The following is a 22,767-nucleotide window of genomic DNA, read 5'->3' as shown; positions in this document are numbered from 1 at the left end:
GCATATAAACGATCAGAAAAAGCAGTGGGCCTTTTTCCTTTGATTATTACATATCCACAAATCATCTCCCTTTGAACACAGAAAACACTTGAAACTGAAGTAATGAATAGTTGGGTTTTCCTAGATGATTTACTTAGAGAATCAAATGTTACAGATATAGTGTTTATTGAAACTCCGGTGAATAAGATTTACGTCATTTTGACCCCTAGACGGCAAAAGGGTTTGCAAAATTCTTCAGAGTACCTATAATTAAATGGTAACGACTTGACCCCACTGGAGATGTAGAAATAATAAGAACACAAAGACATTTCTCCCAAACTCAAGAAATACCATTTCCTCTCAGTAATATATTGTGTATACTGAGTACTCACCGACATGAATGGGGGCTGGGAATAATCCATATTCATGCTCTCCCGGAGTGTATTCCAGCTTCTCTTTCTTTAATTGGATCAATCGGCTCTTTGGGCTGTGATTAGAAAAGAATGGAAAACAGTGAGAGGCAATGAAATTTCCTCTTGTGGTAAAATAGAAAAAAAAAATCACTCTATCGAATATTTGTTTTAGTGGTGATCATTTTGTAATGTATAGAAATATTGAATCACTATGTTGTACCTCTGGAACTAACATAGTGTTGTAGGTCAATTATACTCAATTTAAGAGAATGCGATACTATTTTCAGTTAAAAATCACCTTTATAAATATAATAAGGAATGAACTTGGCTTCACAGTAATTTATGCAAAAATACTGGGGGGCTTTAATTAATTAAAAAATGTTTATGTAATCCAATTGAGCTATAGATAAGATTTCATAAAGTAAGCAAAATTCCAAATTCACAATTTAGAGTGATAATTATTTTAAAGTGTAGCTACAAAAGTATGTTATTTTTCTATAATTCTGATCCCAAACTAGTCATTTCATGTGACTCTTATAAAAAGGGACAAAGAAAATTAACAATAACAAATGGTTTATGTGCATGAACTATTTTGTGTGACTTCTTCTACATGTCAAAAATAGTTCACTTATATACATATCTGGTTTGTAAATAAAATTGTGAATAGGGGAAAAAAAGAGTATTTGTTTTAACAGTGGCTTAAACCTTAAACCCGTGTTTTTGGGGGGGAGGGATATTATGTATTTTCGTATATTTTTAAAATCCGAATTTCTGAAATTGTCTTTTAGGAATTATACATAAGATGCATTCTCCAATGCATCTCCAATGCACTAGCATTCTCCAACAGTTTTGCAGAAGGAACCTAAATTTCAGATCTGATCATAATGACTGCCTTATATTTGGTTAGTGATTTATAGTTTATAAAGTACTTTCACACATTATCATTTATGTCAATCCCGTGAAGTAGGTAAGAAATGTTAACTCTAGTTTACAGATTTGAAAACTGATGCTCTACAAAGCTAACTGACTTGCTTTAATTTTTGTAGCTGGCAAGGAGATTCAAGATGAAAACCTTAGTTTCTTGCTAAACTCCTATTCATTTACTATTCTTTTTATTTTAATCCACCATGTCCCATCAGCTTTTACCTCTTCCACTCATCTTACTGGGTCTGCGTTCCTAATGTTTGTTATGAGATCAAAACCTGAAGAGATTTCACAGATACATGAAAGGAAGGGAAAAAAATGGAGGAAAAAGGAAATGAGAAAGAGGAGAGCCTCATTCAGTCGACTCTGATTTTATTTTGGCTTAAAGTTCCAGTAAATAAAGCAAGGTGGATATATTTCTTTCATGAATTATGACATACTGCCTTTCAAAAAACAAGTCTAGTCTATTATATCTTGTAACAAGTAGGTATGTTAATACACACTTTGCAGATGAGAAAATTGAGACCCAAAGAAGTTATTTATAGAATCTTTAGTTCTTATTTGAAGACTGGTTCTTTCTAGTGGATCATTCATTTATTTATTCAACAATTACTGAGCACTCATTAAGTCCAGGCCCTGTTCCAAGTACTAAGAAACAGTGGGGAAAAAGATAGTTTACTTGGGTAGATATACAATAAGGAAATAAGAAAAACTAAGAAAATGAAAAAAAAAACCAACCCAGAAAATAATAAATGCTAGGCAAATAATTAAAATGTGATGAATAACAAGTAATTTGGGAAGGCTTTTCTAAGGAAGTGACATTAAGCTAAAATGTAAATGTTACTGATACTCAGGAGAGGATCTGGGAAATGGAGGAAGATCAGGCAGAGGAAATAGCTGGTATAAGACGAAAGTTTAAATGAGATTGGAGAATCAGAAGAAATGAAAAGAGGCTGAAGCAGTCCAGGTAAAGTTAGAAACTAAGTCATGTAAAAGTTTAAAGGCAGTGGTAAGTAGTTTGGGGGACAGTTACAAAGAAGGAAAGGAAAGATGCTAGACTGTTCTACTTATATCTAAAGACCACTTTTCTCATTTTAAAAACGTGGCCCTCAAAAATGATTGTGAACACAAAGATGAATTTTTTAACCAACTAAAAACTATATTTCTTCATCATCAAAGTCAAATAGATCAAGAAAACAACTGTGTCTAGAACCAAGCACTCAGCATGAAAGAAAATTTGGTGTACACCTTGATTCAAGACATATCCAAACTACTTAAAGAAATAACATAGAAGTTTTCATTTAGCTAACAAAGGAATGGAAGCAAAACTGGTATTTTACCCTGGTGCCAACAGGGTAAGCAAGCATATAGGGGGCAGTAGTCGCAAAAGAAAATATCTGGCACCCTGAAGTGAACAGACATGCAAAATCACAAAAAAATTCAGGGTCACCTGCATAGTTTTACGCCCTCAAATAAATGAAACCTTGAATATATCCTATCAATTACCAACTGATTCCCTAAAAAACTCAAATTTATCCTTGATTTTGCAATGCTGATACCTAAGACGCATGACATCATTATGGATATGATAATCATGTGAGAAACTGTTTTCCTAGTTCTTAGCCAAGTCTGACTTTGGTTCTAATTTAGACATAACCATTTATTTCCCTGTTGGTTACAACAACATGGAAAGCTCTCTCATTGTTTTAAATACTCCATTCTGTGTGAGCTCTGAGGAGTGGTATATTAAGAGAGAGAATTTGGTTGTCTCTGTCAGTTTGTCTTGTAGATTCTGAACATTCCTGGCATTTTCTGTGGTATTCATTTGTGTGCCACTATCAGTTCAAATCACAGGAGAAAATTTTTATACTTGTAGGAATGAAGAGTAGTCATTTCAGATACAAAACTGCCGAAACTTACAGTAGGCTGGACAGCAAAAAAAAAAAAAAAAAAAAAAAAAAGTTGCTGTGACAGGTGTTTACTCTAGCCTATAGCTGAAGTTGCAAAAATGAGACCACTAGTGCTATGTTTAAGTGTGTAAATGAAAAAAACTCTTTTGCCTTTATTGTCAAAAGAAGTTAGTTTGCCTTTCACAATGTTCTATTTATAAATGTAACCAATTCAGTATTTGTGGCCAACTTTCTCTCTCTTCGGTAGATTATTAGTTTTAATAACTTATCATTTGGATAAGAGGATATCTAATTAAAACAGGCAAATCCACAATCATATGGGAGAAAAATATATGATTATTTAAGGAAAAATACAAAAAGTTAGTGTTCCTAATAATCATTAATTGGTATTATGCAATTAATGCTATTATGTTTATCTTAAATATTGTCTACAGTCATTTCTTGGCTTTAGGTATTTATCATCTTATTTTCAAACCTTGTCAACTCTAATCTAGGCCCAAAACTCAAATTAATAAAACTATTAAGATGTCTTTTTTTTTTTTTTTAAACATCTTTATTGGAGTATAATTGCTTTACAATGGTATGTCAGTTTCAGCTTCACAACAAAATGAATCAGTTATATATATACATATGTTCCCATATCTCTTCCCGCGTGCGTCTCCCTCCCTCCCACCCTCCCTATCTCACCCCTCCAGGCGGTCACAAAGCACCGAGCTGATCTCCCTGTGCTATGCGGCTGCTTCCCACTAGCTATCTACCTTAAGTTTGGTAGTGTATATATGTCCATGCCTCTTTATCGCTTTGTCACCATTTACCCTTCCCCCTCCCCATAGCCTCAAGTCCATTCTCTAGTAAGTCTGTGTCTTTATTCCTGTTTCACCCCTAGGTTTTTCATGACATTTTTTTTTCTTAAATTCCATATATATGTGTTAGCATACGGTATTTGTCTCTCTCTTTCTGACTTACTTCACTCTGTATGACAGACTCTAGGTCTATCCACCTCATTACAAATAGCTCAATTTCATCTCTTTTTATGGCTGAGTAATATTCCATTGTATATATGTGCCACATCTTCTTTATCCATTCATCCGATGATGGACACTTAGGTTGTTTCCATCTCTGGGCTATTGTAAATAGAGCTGCAATGAACATTTTGGTACATGACTCTTTTTGAATTATGGTTTTCTCAGGGTATATGCCCAGTAGTGGGATTGCTGGGTCATATGGTAGTTCTATTTGTACCTTTTTAAGGAACCTCCATACTGTTCTCCACAGTGGCTGTATCAATTTACATTCCCACCAACAGTGTAAGAGGGTTCCCTTTTCTCCACACCCTCTCCAGCATTTATTGTTTCTAGATTTTTTGATGATGGCCATTCTGACTGGTGTGAGATGATATCTCATTGTAGTTTTGATTTGCATTTCTCTAATGATTAGTGATGTTGAGCATTCTTTCATGTGTTTGTTGGCACTCTGTATATCTTCTTTGGAGAAATGTCTATTTAGGTCTTCTGCCCATTTTTGGATTGGGTTGTTTTTTTGTTATTAAGCTGCATGAGCTGCTTATAAATTTTGGAGATTAATCCTTTGTCAGTTGCTTCATTTGCAAATATTTTCTCCCATTCTGAGGGTTGTCTTTTGGTCTTCTTTATGGTTTCCTTTGCTGTGCAAAAGCTTTGAAGTTTCATTAGGTCCCATTTGTTTACTTTTGTTTTTATTTCCATTTCTCTAGGAGGTGGGTCAAAAAGGACCTTGCTGTGATTTATGTCATGGAGTGTTCTGCCTATGTTTTCCTCTAAGAGTTTGATAGTTTCTGGCCTTACATTTAGGTCTTTAATCCATTTTGAGCTTATTTTTGTGTATGGTGTTAGGGAGTGATCTAATCTCATACTTTTACATGTACCTGTCCAGTTTTCCCAGCACCACTTATTGAATAGGCTGTCCTTTCTCCACTGTACATTTCTGCCTCCTTTGTCAAAGATAAGGTGACCATATGTGTGTGGGTTTACCTCTGGGCTTTCTATCCTGTTCCATTGATCTATATTTCTGTTTTTGTGCCAGTACCATACTGTCTTGATTACTGTAGCTTTGTAGTATAGTCTGAAGTCAGGAAGCCTGATTCCTCCAGCTCCATTTTTCGTTCTCAAGATTGCTTTGGCTATTCGGGGTCTTTTGTGTTTTCATACAAATTGTGAAATTTTTTGTTCTAGTTCTGTGAAAAATGCCAGTGGTAGTTTCATAGGGATTGCATTGAATCTGTAGATTACTTTGGGTAGTAGAGTCATTTTCACAATGTTGATTCTTCCAATCCAAGAACATGGTATATCTCTCCATCTATTTGTATCATCTTTAATTTCTTTCATCAGTGTCTTATAATTTTCTGCATACAGGTCTTTTGTCTCCTTAGGTAGGTTTATTCCTAGGTATTTTATTCTTTTTGTTGCAATGGTAAATGGGAGTGTTTTCTTGATTTCACTTTCAGATTTTTCATCCTTAGTGTATAGGAATGCCAGAGATTTCTGTGCATTAATTTTGTATCCTGCTACTTTACCAAATTCATTGATTAGCTCTAGTAGTTTTCTGGTAGCATCTTTAGGATTCTCTATGTATAGTATCATGTCATCTGCAAACAGTGACAGCTTTACTTCTTCTTTTCCAATTTGGATTCCTTTTATTTCCTTTTCTTCTCTGACTGCTGTGGCTAAAACTTCCAAAACTATGTTGACTAAGAGTGGTGAGAGTGGGCAACCTTGTCTTGTTCCTGATCTTAGTGGAAATTCTTTCAGTTTTTCACCATTGAGGACGATGTTGGCTGTGGGTTTGTCATATATGGCCTTTATTATGTTGAGGAAAGTTCCCTCTATGCCTACTTTCTGCAGGGTTTTTATCATAAATGGGTGTTGAATTTTGTCAAAAGCTTTCTCTGCATCTATTGAGATGATCATATGGTTTTTCTCCTTCAATTTGTTAATATGGTGTATCACGTTGATTGATTTGCATATATTGAAGAATCCTTGCATTCCTGGAATAAACCCCACTTGATCATGGTGTATGATCCTTTTAATGTGCTGTTGGATTCTGTTTGCTAGTATTTTGTTGAGGATCTTTGCATCTATGTTCATCAGTGATATTGGCCTGTAGTTTTCTTTCTTTGTGACATCCTTGTCTGGTTTTGGTATCAGGGTGATGGTGGCCTCGTAGAATGAGTTGGGGAGTGTTCCTCCCTCTGCTATATTTTGGAAGAGTCTGAGAAGGATAGGTGACAGCTCTTCTCTAAATGTTTGACAGAATTCGTCTGTGAAGCCATCTGGTCCTGGGCTTTTGCTTGTTGGAAGATTTTTAATCACAGTTTCAATTTCAGTGCTTGTGATTGGTCTGTTCATATTTTCTATTTCTTCCTGATTCAGTCTTGGCAGGTTGTGCCTTTCTAAGAATTTGTCCATTTCTTCCAGGTTGTCCATTTTATTGGCATAGAGTTGCTTGTAGTAATCTCTCATGATCTTTTGTATTAATGCAGTGTCAGTTGTTACTTCTCCTTTTTCATTTCTAATTCTATTGATTTGAGTCTTCTCCCTTTTTTTCTTGATGAGTCTGGCTAATGGTTTATCAATTTTGTTTATCCTTTCAAAGAACCAGCTTTTAGTTTTATTGATCTTTGCTATCGTTTCCTTCATTTCTTTTTTTTTTTTTTGGAGGTTTAATTTTAACTAATATTTAAATGATGAAGGTAATGTCAATCCAAATCTTTACTTATTTGTAATGCACAAACTATTTTTTGTAACTTGTAAGAGAAATAGATTCTTTTCACCATGGCAATGCTTTCACCCTTATTTATGGTCTTCCTTTTTCTTGAGTCCTTTTTCTTCAGCAGTTTAACAAGTCACTTCTTGTTTGGCTAAAGTGCAATCCTAGCACAATAATGTTTCAGCTTGCAAGGAAGAACGCCCTTATTGAGTTGATAGAACTCCACCAGCTGGATTAGATCCGTAAATCTTGTGTGCCCATCATCCAGGGTGTGGAACATTTCACCATCATCTTCCACTGGTATAATTTGAAAGTGCTTTATTTTTTGTCCATGACTCATTGACAGTACGAAAGTTTTGGGGTTGCTCTGACTATCCCGTACCAAGAAAACTCCATCCACTAGACCTTGCTGAATGATCAGTCGCTGAGCTTCCTCTCTAGAAATTTTGTGGTGAAACCATGGTTGGGACCGGTGGATAGCCATGTTTGTGGCACAGCTCTGTGAAGACGCAGTGGGGCTACCATGAGTGCCCAGGCGTAAACATCCTTTTTTCCTCCAAGCTAGTCCTTCTTCAACTGCAACTGAAAGGGCTTCAGTGGGATTTTCTATAACTCTGCTTTTCTGGCCTGAGAAGTCCATTGCTACCAGGGAATTCTCTGATATACTTCTCTTAAACAATCTAATCGCGGTCACCCAGCACGTCCTACTCTGCTCTTCTTCTGCACAGATCATTTTCAGGTCTCGAGGCCCTCCTGCTTTGTTAGGCTAAAAGGCTGAGGCTTGCTTTATTCATCTAGCAAAATATTAAGCCTGTACCTTAAAGCAGAATCCATAGTTAGTCGGTGCTCCATGTTTTTTTTTGCCTGCCAGTGACACATAAATATCACTATTGCCAAATTCGCTGAAAAACTGCAAATGCCGTGGTTCCTTTGATGTCCCTTTAGTAGAAAAATATAAACCGGATCTTCTTAAAAGGAAGTAAATCTTTTTCCAGGACTTCTTTCCCTGTTCTTTTGCATGTAAGAAGCCATGGATTTCAGGATACGTGCTTGAACTCAGAAACATCTGCAAAATCTGTGTGGGGGATATTTCACCATTGGTTTCAGTTGCAAAAGACACCATATGCTCTGGAAAAAAATACATTGGGTTTTTAAAGAATTCATATTTGGCATAATTTTTTCTAAAGTATAGCTTATTTTCTTCTTCCATTCCCCAGTTAGATAGCACTTCAATCACCAGCTCGTGGTCTTCTATTGTTCTTTTCATTCATCTGTCCATTTGACAAATATTTATTGAAGGCCTACCATGTGTCAGACAGTCATTGTGGGGCTTGGAATTTTGTAGTGAACAAGACAGAAGTCATTGCCTCATGGAGCTTCAATTCTGCTAGTGTTGGAGGGTCTCCTGTAGAAGCGGGGGTGGCTGTGTCTCACCGTGGGGACAAGGACCTCCTTCATTTCTTTTTCATTTATTTCTGATCTGATTTTTATGATTTCTTTCCTCCTGCTAACTTTGGGGTTTTTTTGTTCTTCTTTTTCTAATTGCTTTAGGTGCAAGGTTAGGTTGTTTATTCGAGATGTTTCCTGTTTCTTAAGGTAAGATTGTATTGCTATAAACTTCCCTCTTAGAACTGCTTTTGCTGCATCCCATAGATTTTGAGTCGTCGTGTCTCCATTGTCATTTGTTTCTAGGTATTTTTTGATTTCCTCTTTGATTTCTTCAGTGATCACTTCGTTATTAAGTAGTGTATTGTTTAGCCTCCACGTGTTTGTATTTTTTACAGATCTTCTCCTGTAATTGGTATCAAGTCTCATAGCGTTGTGGTCGGAAAAGATACTTGATACAATTTCAATTTTCTTAAATTTACCAAGGCTTGATTTGTGACCCAAGATATGATCTATCCTGGAGAATGTTCCATGAGCACTTGAGAAAAATGTGTATTCTGTTGTTTTTGGATGGAATGTCCTATAAATATCAATTAAGTCCATCTTGTTTAATGTATCATTTAAAGCTTGTGTTTCCTTATTTATTTTCATTTTGGATGATCTGTCCATTGGTGTAAGTGAGGTGTTAAAGTCCTCCACTATTACTGTGTTACTGTTGATTTCCTCTTTTATAGCTCTTAGCCCGTGCCTTATGTATTGAGGTGCTCCTATGTTGGGTGCATATATATTTATAATTGTTGTATCTTCTTCTTGGATTGATCCCTTGATCATTATGTAGTGTCCTTCCTTGTCTCTTGTAACATTCTTTATTTTAAAGTCTATTTTATCTGATGTGAGCATTGCTACTCCAGCTTTCTTTTGATTTCCATTTGCATGGAATATCTTTTTCCATCCCCTCACTTTCAGTCTGTATGTGCCCCTAGGTCTGAAGTGGGTCTCTTGTAGACAGCATATATATGGGTCTTGTTTTTGTATCCATTCAGCAAGCCTGTGTCTTTTGGTTGGAGCATTTAATCCATTCACGTTTAAGGTAATTATCGATATGTATGTTCCTATTCCCATTTTCTTAATTGTTTTGGGTTTGTTTTTGTAGGTCCTTTTCTTCTCTTGTGTTTCCCACTTAGAGAAGTTGCTTTAGCATTTGTTGTAGAGCTGGTTTGGTGGTGCTGAATTCTCTTAGCTTTTGCTTGTCTGTAAAGCTTTTGATTTCTCCATCGAATCTGAATGAGATCCTTGCCGGGTAGAGTGATCTCGGTTGTAGGTTCTTCCCTTTCATCACTTTAAGAATATCATTCCACTCCCTTCTGGCTTATAGAGTTTCTGCTGAGAAACCAGCTGTTAACCTTATGGGAGTTCCCTTGTATGTTATTTGTCATTTTTCCCTTGCTTCTTTCTTTGTCTTTAATTTTCGCCAATTTGATTACTATGTGTCTCGGCGTGTTTCTCCTTGGGTTTATCCTATATGGGACTCACTGTGCTTCCTGGACTTGGGGGGCTATTTCCTTTCCCATGTTAGGGAAGTTTTCGACTATAATCTCTTCAAATATTTTCTCAGGTCCTTTCTCTCTCTCTTCTCCTTCTGTGACCCCTATAATGCGAATGTTGTTGCGTTTAATATTGTCTCAGAGGTCTCGTAGGCTGTCCTCATTTCTTTTCATTCTTTTTTTCTTTATTCTATTCTGCTGCAGTAAATTCCACCATTTTGTCTTTCAGGTCGCTTATCCGTTCTTCTGCCTCAGTTATTCTGCTACTGATTCCTTCTAGTGGAGTTTTTGTTTCAGTTATTGTATTGTTCATCTCTGTTTGTTTGTTCTTTAATTCTTCTAGGTCTTTGTTAAACATTTCTTGCATCTTCTCCATTCTTTTTCCAAGGTCCTGGATCATCTTCACTATCATTATTCTGAATTCTTTTTCTGGAAGGTTGCCCATCTCCACTTCATTTAGTTGTTTTTCTGGGGTTTTATCTTGTTCCTTCATCTGGTACACAGCCCTCTGCCTTTTCATCTTGTCTGTCTTCTCGTGAATGTGGTTTTTGTTCCTCAGGCTGCAGGATTGTAGTTCTTCTTGCTTCTGCTGTCTGCCCTCTGGTGGATGAGGCTATCTAAGAGGCTTTTGTAAGTTTCCTGATGGGAGGGACTGGTGGTGGGTGGAGCTGATTGTTGCTCTGGTGGGCAGAGATCAGTAAAACTTTAATCTGCTTGACTGCTGATGGGTGGGGCTGGGCTCCCTCTCTGTTGGTTGTTTGGCCTGAGGCAACCCAACACTGGAGCCTACCTGGGCTCTTTGGTGGGGATAATGACAGACTCTGGGAGGGCTCAAGCCAAGAAGTACTTCCCAGAACTTCTGCTGCCAGTGCCCTTGTCCCCAAGGTGAGGCAGAGCCAACCCCTGCCTCTGCAGGAGACCCTCCAACACTAGCAGGTAAGTCTGGTTCAGTCTCCCCTGGGGTCACTGCTCCTTCCCCTGGGTCCCGATGCGCACACTACTTTGTGTGTGCTCTTCAAGAGTGGAGTCTCTGTTGCCTCCAGTCCTGTCAAGTCCTGCAATCAAATCCCACTAGGCTTAAAAGTCTGATTCTTTAGGAATTCCTCCTCCCGTTGCCGGACCCCCAGGTTGGGAAGCCTGACGTGGGACTCAGAACCTTCACTCCAGTGGGTGGACTTCTGTGGTATAAGTGTTCTCCAGTCTGTGAGTCACCCACTCAGCAGCTATGGGATTTGATTTTACTGTAATTGCACCCCTACCGTCTCACTGTGGCTTCTCCTTTGTCTTTGTATGTGGGGTATCTTTTTTGGTGAGTTCCCGTGTCTTCCTGTTGATGATTGTCCAGCAGCTAGTTGTGATTCTGGTGTTCTCACAAGAGGGAGTGAGAGCACATCCTTCTACTCCGCCATCTTGGTTTCTCTTTGTCACATGTATTGTTTTGAATTATGGTTTTCACTGGATATGTGCCCAGGAGCGGGATTGCTGGATTATATGGCAGTTCTATTTTTACTTTTTAAAGGAAACTCCATAGTGTTCTCCATAGTGGCTGTACCAGTTTACATTCCCACCAACAGTGTAATCACTTGCTTTCTCTTGCATTCCTATACACTAACAACAAAAGATTAGAAAGAGAAATCAAGGGAACGATCCCATTTACCATTGCATCAAAAAGAATAAAATAGGGACTTTACTGGTGGCGCAGTGGTTAAGAATCTGCCTGCCAACGCAGGGGACACGGCTTTGAGCCCTGGTCCAAGAAGATCTCACATGCTGTGGAACAACTAAGCCTGTGTGCCGCAACTACTGAGAATGTGTTCTAGAGCCCGCATGCCGCAACTACTGAGCCTGCGAGCCACAACTATTGAAGCCCATGTGCCTAGAGGCTGTGCTCCATAGAACAAGAGAAGCCACTGTGATGAGAAGCCCACACACCGCAAGGAAGAGTAGCCCCCACTAGCTGCAACTAGAGAAAGCCGGTGTGCAGCAAAACGAAGACCTAACGCAGCCAGAAATAAATAAATAAATAAATAAATTTATTAAAAAAAAAAAGAATGAAATACCTAGGAATAAACCTACGTAAGGAGGCAAAAGACCTGTACTCAGAAAACTACAATATACTGATGAAAGAAATAAAAGATGACACAAACAGATACAGAGATAGACCATGTTCTTGGATTGGAAGGCTCAATATTGTGAAAATGACTACACTACCCAAAGCAATCTACAAGATTCAATGCAATCTCTATCAAATTACCAATGGCATTTTTCACAGAATTAGAACAAAAAGTTTTACAATTTGTATGGAAACACAAAAGATCACAAATAGCCAAAGCAATCTTGAGAAAGAATAACAGAGCTAGAGAAATCAGGCTCCCTGACTTCAGACTATACTACAAAGCCACAGTCATCAAAAGAGTATGGTAATTGCACAAGAATACTTCTTTTAAAGCCTGGATTTGCTTGCAAAACTTTTAGTGGAATTATATAAATATATATATTTGTCTCTAGTCTTCCTTTAACAGAGATAAGCTTCATTAAGCTTAGTTTTGTCGTAGTTGTTCTGGGTTGATTATAGAGATGACTCATAGAACAAGTTCTAAATGCTAATGGATTAGGTAGATATTGTTCATAGTAAATGGCTGAGAAACAACTTGGGAACAAACTCACAGATTAGAACATGCACTTCAAGTTTTAAGTCACTTTAGTAACAAAGGGAGCTTCCAGTGTAGCTGGAATTCCAAAAGGAAATGAAAGCCCTTCCTAGCAACGTGCACTGTATTTTCAGTGAATAGACATCCACTAAAATTCTGAATATGATTCTACAATCTTTGTTACATTAGCTAAAGATAATATTACTGAAACATTAAAACACAAAACAAAGTCAAACTGAGTAGACTTTTCATTAAAGACAAAATGGACGAAGATTAAACGTGATAAATTTATTGCAAATTCCTAAATATAAACACTGGAGAGCTAAGAAATCAAAAGCTATGCTTGTCATAATACTATTCACAAATTTAGCTACCCATATTAATAGTCACTGACATATGAAAACTATGAACTAATCACTCATATATGAGAACTATGAACTAAAAGGCAATGAATGCTATGTTACAGAGTTGTTGGGAAGAAAAAAAGTAGCTGGACTTATGGTGATCTTTAAGAAAAAAATATTGTTCTTGTAAATTCTTTCACTTGGATTAAAGGAGGAAAAGAAACGTAGCATGGTATACGTCACAAAATCAGAATACATGTTAATCTGGCTATTTCTCATTTCAGTCAAACATTTTTTCCATACTAACTTGCAACAAAATTGGTATAAACATGATGTTTCAGGCTCATCTTGTGCATTCCCTGACCCACCCCTGAATCAGCCATTTCTCCAAGGAGCTTTAGTTCCTCTCAGTGGGAAACGGTATTTAAAAACCAAACTCTAGGGACTTCACTGGTGGCGCAGTGTTTTAAGAGTCCTCCTGCTAATGCAGGGGACACGGGTTTGAGCCCTGGTTCGGCAAGATCCCACACGTCGCGGAGCAACTAAGCTCATGCTCCACAACTGCTGAGCCTGCACTGTGGAGCCCACAAGCCACAACTACTGAGCCCGCAACTACTGAGGCCTGCACACCTAGAGTCCATGCTCTGCAACAGGAGAAGCCACCACAGTGGGAAGCCCACGCACTGCAACAAAGACCAACTCAGCCAAAAAATTAAAAAATTAAAAAAATAAATTAATAAAAGTAACCAAACTCTATACACTAAGTGTGCTCACAACTGGTGGGACATCACTGTAGTCTCTTTCAGCTAACAGAGCTGGAGAAAAATGGGAATTTCAAAGGTTCAACAATAAACAAACAAACAAATAAACAAAGTATGTAGGCTTCTGGTTCAAGATGGAGATGAAGGAAGATCCTGAACTCACCTCCTCCCAGAGACACTGTGAACCCACAAGTTACATGCAGAACAATTTCCTCTGAAAGAACCCTAACAGTAGCTGAGTGACTCGTACACATTGGGCTAACAAGAAAAAAACCACATCGAAATGGTTAGGAGAGGCCGAGATCACAGTCTCACCGCAAACCTCATCCATGGAACAGCAATCCACAATCAGGAGGGCACTCACAACTCCAAGCTTCTCCCTGAGGAGCAAAGGCTTTGAACCCCACATCTGGTACTCCAACTTTTAAGACCTCCAGCTGAGATATGGGCCTCCAAAACATCTAGCTCTAAACCCCAATGGGGCTTGTGTCCACGAGACCCAAAAGACTATACAGAAAACTGAGAAACAGTTCTGAAAGGGCTTGCATGAATTCACTGTGGCTAACCTCCCAGCACACAGTGCAGAAGGAGGTGGCTGAAACATACCCAGTCTTTCTGTGAAAGAGGCCATTTGATTATCTTAAATCTCTGACCTGAGGGGCAGGTATCTAACATAACACACATCTAGGGGGGCAGACTAAGATATTCTCCAGAGACTGCGGAGGCTGGTAGATGCCAGCTTCTGCACCTACCAGCCTCCAGGTCTTTGTATTATCCATCTGCCTCACTCCAGGTCAATGGTATTGCCTACAAAGGAGCTTGTGCACATGTCTGGAGCCCTGGTTTTTGCAGCTGCCAACCTGGGGACATCCCTTGATCACGTGGCTCCGGTGGGCAGCGGGGCTTAGGATCACAGGCCCCATAGCACTGTAACAAACATTGAAACAGTTCTTAACTAGCTACCTCCCACCCCCACCTCAGGGCACAGAGAAGAGGCAGCAGACAGAAATGCCCAGTCTTTCTATGAAAGAGGCTTATTAGCTTATTATCTTTGTAGCTGTGGCCTCAATGGGTAGGCTTCTAATTAAACACACTGAGGTGGACTTAACAGATATATACAAAATATTCCATCCCAAAGAAACAAAATACATATCATTCTCAAGTGCGCGTGGAACATTCTCCAGGACAGATCATATGTTAGGTCACAAAAAAAAATCTTCATAAATTTAAGAAGACTGAAGTCTTATCAACCATTTTTTCCACCATAATAGTATAAAAGTACAAGTTAATTACAAGAAGGAAACTAGAAAATTCACAAATATGTGGAGATTAAACAACAATGCTACTCAACAACCAAAGGGTCAATGAAGAAAAAGAGATATAAAGCAAATCTTGAAACAAATGAAAATGCAACATAACAAAACTTATGGGATGCCACAAAAGCAGTTCTAAGAGGGAAGTTCATAGCGATAAATTAAGAAACCAAAAAAAATCTCAAATAAACAACCTAACTTTATAACTCGTGGAACCAGATAAGGAACATACTAAGGCTAAAGAAGGAAAGAAATAACAAAGATCAGAGTGGAAATAAATGAAATAGAGACTAAAAAGACAAAAGATCAATGAAACTAAGAACTGCTTTTTTGAAAAGATAAACAAAATAGACAAAGCTTTAGCTAGACTAACCCAGAAAAAGAGAAGACTCAAACAAAATGAAATGAAAGAGGAGACATTATAACTGATAACCTCAGAAACACAAAAGATCATAAGATACTACTGCAAACAATTATATGCCAATAAACTGGACAACCTAGAAGAAATGGATGAATTCCTAGAAACATACAACCTACCAAGACTGAATCGTGAAAAAAATAGAAAATCTGAGCAGCCAGATAACTAGTAAGGAGATTGAATCAGTAATCAAAACCTCCCAACAACAAAAATCCAGGAGCAGAGGGCTTCACTGGTGAATTCTACCAAACAATAAAGAAGAATTAATATAAATCCTTCTCAAACACTTCCAAAAAATAGAAGAGAAGAAAACACTTCTTGTCGCATTTTATGAGGTCAGCAGCACCCTGATACCAAAATAACATAAGGACACTACAAGAAAAAAAATTACAGGCTAATAACCTTGATGAAAACACATGCAACAATCCTCAACAAAACATTAGCAAACTAAATTCAACAATATATTAAAAGGATTGTACTTTATGATCAAGTGGAATTTATTCCAGGGATGCAAGGATGGTCTAACATCTGCAAAATCAATGCGATATACCAAAACAACATAAGTGATAAAAATCATATGATTATCTCTTAATTTTTAAATTTTATTTTTAATTTTTAAAAATCAATCTATCAATTTATTTATTTATTTTTGGCTGTGTTGGGTCTTTGTTGCTGCACATGGGCTTTCTCTGGTCGCAGCGAGCGGGGGCTACTCTTTGTTGCAGTGCACGGGCTTCTCATTGCAGTGGCTTCTCTTGTTGTGGAGCACTAGGCACGTGGGTTTCAGTAACTGCAGCACATGGGTTCAGTAGTTGTGGCTTGTGGACTCTAGAGTGCAGGGTCAGTAGTTGTGGCACATGGGCTTAGTTGCTCCACAGCATGTGGGATCTTCCCAGACCAGGGATCGAACCCATGTCCCCTGCACTGGCAGGCAGATTCTTAACCACTGAGCCACCAGGAAAATCCCATGATTATCTCTTTAAATGGAGAAAAACCATTTGACAAAATTCAACATCCATTTATGATAAAAATGCTCAACAAGGGGACTTCCCTGGTGGTACAGTGGTAAAGAATCCGCCTTCCAATGCAGGGGATATGGGTTCCATCCCTGGTCGGGGAACTGAGATCCCACATGCCATGGGGCAACTAAGCCTGCGTGCCACATATGCTGAGCTTGCGCACCTCAATGAGAGAGACCACATGCTGCAAACTACAGAGCCCGGAGCCTGTGCGTCACAACTACAGAGAGAAAAACCCACATGCCACAACTAGACAGAAACCCGTGCGCCGCAATGAAAGATCCCAAGATCCTGTGTGCCACAGCTATGACCTAATGCAGCCAAAATAAAAAATAAATAAATAAATTAGAAAAAAAAAAGCTCAACAAAGTGGGTAAAGGAATGTTCCTCAACATAATAAAGGCCACTTATGGCATGCCCACAACTAACATCATACACAATGATGAAAGAATGAAAGCTTTTACTCTAAGATCAGGAACAAGACAAGAATGCCCACACTCACCGTTTTTATTCAACATAGTACTGGAGGTTATAAGCAGAGCAATTAGTCAAGAAAAAGAAATAAAAGACAGAAAAAGAAATAAAAGGCATCCAATATAAAAGGAAGAAGTGAAACTGTCTCTATTTGCAGATGATATGATATGATACATAGAAAACCCCAAAGACTATACCAAAAAACTGTTAGAACTGATAAACAAATTTAGTAAAATCAAAATTCAAAAATCAGTTGTGTATCTATACATTAATAACTATCAGAAAAAGAAATTAGGGACTTCCTTGGTGGTACAGTGGTTAAGACTCCATGGTCCCAATGCAGGGGGCCTGGGGTCGATCCCTGGCCATGTAACTAGATCCCACATGCATGCTGTAACTAAGAGTTCGTGTGCCACAACTAAGGAGCCTGTGTGCTGCAACTAAGAAGCCAGTGAGCCACAACTAAGGAGTCCACGAGCCGCAACTAAGAAGCCCACCTGCTGCAACTAAGACCCAGCGCAACCAAATAAATAAAGAGAAATTAAGAAAACCATTGCATTTGTAATAGCACTGAAAATAATAAAATACCTAGGAATAAATTCAAAGGTAAAAGACCTGTATGCTGAAAACTATAAGATGCTGCTGAAAGAAATAGAAAAAAATACAAATAAATGAGAAGATATTTCATGCTCATGGACTGGAAGAATTAATATTGTTAAAATACCCATAACTGCGCAAAGCAATCTACAGATTCAATGCAATAATAAAAAAAATCCCAATGGCGTTTTTCACAGAAAAAGAACAAACAATCCTAAAATTTTTATGGAACCACAGAAGACCCCAAATAGCCAAAGCAATCTTGAGAAAGAAGAACAAAGCTGAAGGCATCACACTTCCTGATTTCAAACTGTATTACAAAGCTAAAGTAATCAGAACAGTATGGTATTGGCACAAAAAACAGACAAACAGATGAATGGAATATTACTTAGCCACTGAAAAGGAGGAAATCCTGTCATTGAGACAATACAGATGGACCTTGAGGGCATGATGCTAAATAAATAAGTCAGATAGAGAAAGACAAACACCTTATGATCTCACTTATATGTGGACTCTATTAAAAAAAAAAAAAGACCAAAATAAAAACATCAAACTCATTGACACAGAGAATAGATTTGATGGTTGCCAGAAGTAGGGGGGTGGGGAGGGATGAAATGGTTAAGGTGGTCAAAAAGTACAAACTTCTAGTTATAAAATAAATAATTCCTGTAGATGTAACATACAGTATGGTGACTATAATTAATGACATTATATTGCATATTTGAACGCTGTTGTGGTTGACATCACAGTGACTGAATGATCACAGTTAATATCATCAATTACACATGATATCATGTGCTTCCTGATTTGATTCACTGAGAAGAAAACATTACTTTTGTGGTATTCCTGACAACCTTAATCTATTCATGAAGAAACATCAAACTCAAATTTTAGAACCTTCTATGAAACAACTCCTCTGTACTCATAAAGAAATGTCAATACGATGAAAGACAAAGGCTGGAGAAGTGTTCCAAATTAAAGGAGAATAAAGAGACATGGCAACTAAATGTAATGCATAATTATATATTGGATCCTGAATCAATGCAGAAAAAAAATGTTATAAAGGGCATAACTGACACAATTAGTGAAATTTGATTATTAACTGTGTATTAGATAATAGTATTGTAGTGATGTTAAGATCCTGAAGAAAATGTCCTGGTTCATAGGAAATACATGCTAAAATATTTCTGAGTCACTGGTTAAAATGTCTATAACTTTTTATCAAAAAACTGAGAAAAAAAATGTCTCTGTGTGTATAAGAGAAACAGAGCAGGCAGAAAGGGAAGTAGAGAAAGAAATGTGGCAGAAATCAACATTTGATGAACCTGGGTGAAAGGTATATAATACTTCTGTAAAATCTTGCAATCTTCTTTAGGTTATCACCCACCATGCATAAAAATAAATAATAAATACATGATATGCTTTGGGAAAATATTAAACCAAGTTTTTGCAATAAATTAATTTACTTTGGTAGTAAAAACTTATTTAGAGGGCTTCCCTGGTGGCGCAGTGGTTGGGAGTCCGTCTGCCAATGCAGGGGACACGGGTTCGTGCCCCGGTCCGGGAGGATCCCACATGCTGCGGAGCGGCTGGGCCCGTGAGCCATGGCCGCTGAGCCTGCGCGTCCGGAGCCTGTGCTCCGCAACGGGAGAGGCCATGGCAGTGAGAGGCCCACGTACTGAAAAAAAAAACCCACAAAAAAGCAAAAAACTTATTTAGATTAATGTTTAAATAAGAATAAATTTCTTTAGCACCAAATAACCACAGGGAAAATAGGACCAAAATCATACTGAAAGGTAAGAAAAACTGTATTGGAGGAGTTAAAACACTGTTCTACTGGAAAACATAGTAGAACATATTTGTAAAGACTGTTGTGATTTTAATCTCTAAGAGTTTAGGACTATCACTTAGATGTACTTAAATATAAATGACAAATAAAAACTATGTAAAAGATCTTGGTAAATGTCAAGGGAGTATACAAATTATAATGTAATAATAGTTGATCACAGAAACAATGTTTTTCATACACATCAAACTTTTAAAGAAAAAATTTGGCATTTACTACATTTTGGAATGTCTTTCTTGGGTGAAAATGAAAAGGATAGACAAATAATAATTTCCTCACATATTTGTTACCAAATAAGAGGGCAGATGCTGCTTTTAGCATTTAAAATTTTTCTAAGGAAAATTTAAGTCATACATTTTTTAGAAATTCAGGCAGTTTGTTACTTCTTTTTCATAATATAGAAAATGGACTGATAGTTTCAAGGCACATGGGAGGAACAAAGAATACTCATGGCCAAAAGAAGCTTACAGTCTGGTGGAGGAACAAACATGTATGCATATATGCCTAGTTTAAAAATTAGAATGTGATAAAACTCTTAAGGTTCTACTAAGCTTTACAAAAGGGAAAGGAAAAGTAAAATTAATCTCAACTACAGGAGAATTAAGGCAACTTTTTATTTAATGAGGGAGTATTTCAAATCTTGAGTAAAGTCTGAAAGGATGAATGGCATTTGGCAAGTAAAAGGCTAGTGGGCAGGTCGTTTTTACCACTTAGAGCAAACACCTAGGACAAGCACCAAGAGTAAAGTGGAGGATGGAGAAACTGGGGGAAATTATCAGATGCTGTAGTTAAGGGAATGAATATTTCAGGAGTGTAACTGGAGATAAGACTAGAAAAACAGGTTATACTAGATCATGGTAGGTCTTAAATATTATTGAAGAATTTTGGATTCTATAATGTAGGAAATAAGTGCACAGTTGGCCCTCCCTATTTGCGGATGGAGAACCCGCAGATACACAGGGCAGACTGTACTATACCGTTTTACATAAGGGAACTGAGCCTCTGTGCATTTTGGTATCTGTGGGGTGGGGGTCTGGAAGCAATCCCGCACAGATACCATGAGACGACTATATCTCAAAGAAAATCTGAGTAGAGGAATAACAATCCTGAGGATATCATATTACTGTATTCAAGAGAAAGTAAGTCTTATAAGGGTTAATTTTATCCTAGGTCACAAATTTAGTGACAATGGAGTTAGACATTTAAAAAATTTATTGAATATTTATTTACTTCATACATGTCAAGCATTTAACCCACAAAACTCTATCAAGTAGGTACTTTTCATCACGCCATTTTTTTAGATGAGGACACTGAGGACATAGGTCAGTAATATGCCCCAATTCATGTAACTAGTAAGTGAAGGAGTAAGGATTTGAGTTCTATAACCACAACTTGATGCATTACCCTTGCTGGATTTAAGAATCACTTGAATCTAGCCTCTTTCTCGAAACTTAGACAATCTATTCTGTATTCCACTGGTAGTTAAACTTCTGAAAATACTATTTTCATAAACTACCTTGCTGAAGATGTTAACATTTCTCTCAACACACTTTACCAACCTACACTATTTTCTGTAACAGATTTATTTTACTAATTTTATTTAGATTAACACAAATTTACATGATCTTAGCACAACCAACTATCCATAGGGAGAAATGGCCCAGAATCATATTGAAAGGTAATTAAGATCATACCAGGGTTAAAATATTCTGAACACCATCTACAGACAACCGGAGCATAAACCCCTTCAATGTTCCTTCATGAACATCATGGCAGAACTTTTGTCCTGAGGATGTAAAATTTGTAGAGGGAGGATATAAAAGCATGTTTTTTTGTAATGCCACAATGTAATGTAATTTCCCTAACCCTCCAATTGAAACTAGTTTACCTCACAATTTAAAACCTTTGAGGAGCATGACATTTTTAGATAAAATAGAAGTTAAAATTATATTTCAAGATTACTAAACTTTATCAGCCCTAATGTCTTATCTCATAAAGTATGTAATGTAAAATATACATTCTTATCTAGAATGAACATTCCATCTAAAATAGAAATTAATGAAATTTTCCAGACAAGCCAATTTTTTTTTTTTTTAACAATCAAACAGTATTTAAGTTAGAGGCAAAGTGGCAACAGGTATAAGTGTTGCAGCCAATTATTGCCCACATACAAATATTAGCTATGTCACCTACTAGCTGTGTAACACTGGACAAATTACTTACTCTCTCTAAGGCTTAGCTTCTTCAATAACAGTATCTGGTCTTTCACAAGATTAAATGAGATAATATATGCAAAGTGCTTAACACAGCAACTGGCACATAGTGGGCACTCAGTAAGGACTAACTCTCTTCAGTTTAGCCAATGAGTACAGCCTAGCCTAATACTATGTACCAGAAAAATTCCAAATAGATCTGGGAACTAGATGTAAAAATCAAAGTTAAACAATTACTAGAAGAAAATAAGGCTGGATTTCTTAGTTCCTTTAAAACCTGGGTGTGGGGAAGCTTTTCTAATAATAATCCAAAATCCAGAAGCACAATACAAACAAAAACAAAACAAAAATTTGACTACATGAAAATATGGACCTTTGTATGATAAAAATCATCATCATATGCAAAGTCCAGAGTCAAACTACAGAATCCATTAAAATACTATGAGGACTATTAATTGAGTTCAGCAAGGCTTGCAGGATACAAAATCGATATACAAAAATCAAGTGTATTTCTATATATTAGCAATAAACATATAAAATGGAATTTAAAAATTCCATTTACGATAACATCAAAAGAATAAAATGCTTAGGAGTATGTTTAACAAAAGTACTTACAAGACTTACATACTGAAAACTAAAAAATACTGTTAAAAGAAATTTTAAAAGAATTGAATAACTAGAAAGACATCCCACGTTCATGGATCAAAATACTTAATATCGGTAAGATATAAAACTCTCCAATTAATCTACATTTTTTTTTCAAAATCCCAGCTGGTTTTTTTTTTGCAGAAATCAACAAGTTGATCCTGAAATTCATATGGAAATAGCAAGGGACCCAGAATTAGCCAAACAAAGTTGGAAGAAGCCAGAAGAGCCAAAGTTAGAGGCATCATATTTCAGTATTCAACACAGTATGCTACTGGGATAACAAAAGACATATAGCGAATAAGGACAAAAGACAAATAACAAACTGACAAAAAATGTAGTGCAGTTTATATCACAAAGGGCAAATCTCCTTAATATATAAGGAACTCTTAAAAATCAAGGGAAAAAAAAAAAGACTAAACAACCTGATAGAAAAATGGTGGGAAAAACACTGAAGGTTTAGGCTTTCCTTGAGCTTAGAGACTTAAAGAAGCAGACTCTCTTTCTTAGCAGCTTAGAAGAAGCAAGATACCACTGAGTTCTACAACTCCAATAAAATGAATATGAGCATGGATAAGAACCTCAA

The 22,767-nt window shown here is 37.1% G+C and overlaps 2 protein-coding genes across 5 annotated transcripts in view; both read right to left on the bottom strand.

The window, feature by feature from the left end:
* ASH1L (ASH1 like histone lysine methyltransferase) overlaps positions 1-22,767 on the bottom strand; it is a 206,190-nt gene that overhangs the window by 67,895 nt on the left and 115,528 nt on the right. For all 4 annotated transcript variants that reach the window (XM_082650630.1, XM_082650633.1, XM_082650631.1 and 1 more), the window contains one exon: positions 372-466. In XM_082650630.1, coding sequence (XP_082506756.1) covers positions 372-466 — 95 coding nt within the window. The remainder of the gene's footprint in view (positions 1-371; positions 467-22,767) is intronic.
* Positions 6,936-8,237, bottom strand: LOC309828734 (growth factor receptor-bound protein 14-like; the record flags this gene model as incomplete). The annotated part of the gene is made up of 2 exons (XM_082664264.1): positions 6,936-7,736; positions 7,788-8,237. The coding sequence occupies 2 exons, from the start codon at positions 8,235-8,237 to the stop codon at positions 7,122-7,124; spliced, it is 1,065 nt and encodes a 354-aa protein (XP_082520390.1). The 3' UTR covers positions 6,936-7,121.

This window comes from Grampus griseus (genome assembly GCF_964374135.1).
Source record: "Grampus griseus genome assembly, chromosome: 1".
In the NCBI taxonomy this organism is placed as follows: domain Eukaryota; kingdom Metazoa; phylum Chordata; class Mammalia; order Artiodactyla; family Delphinidae; genus Grampus; species Grampus griseus.
This window is presented reverse-complemented; position numbering and strand designations above follow the sequence as displayed.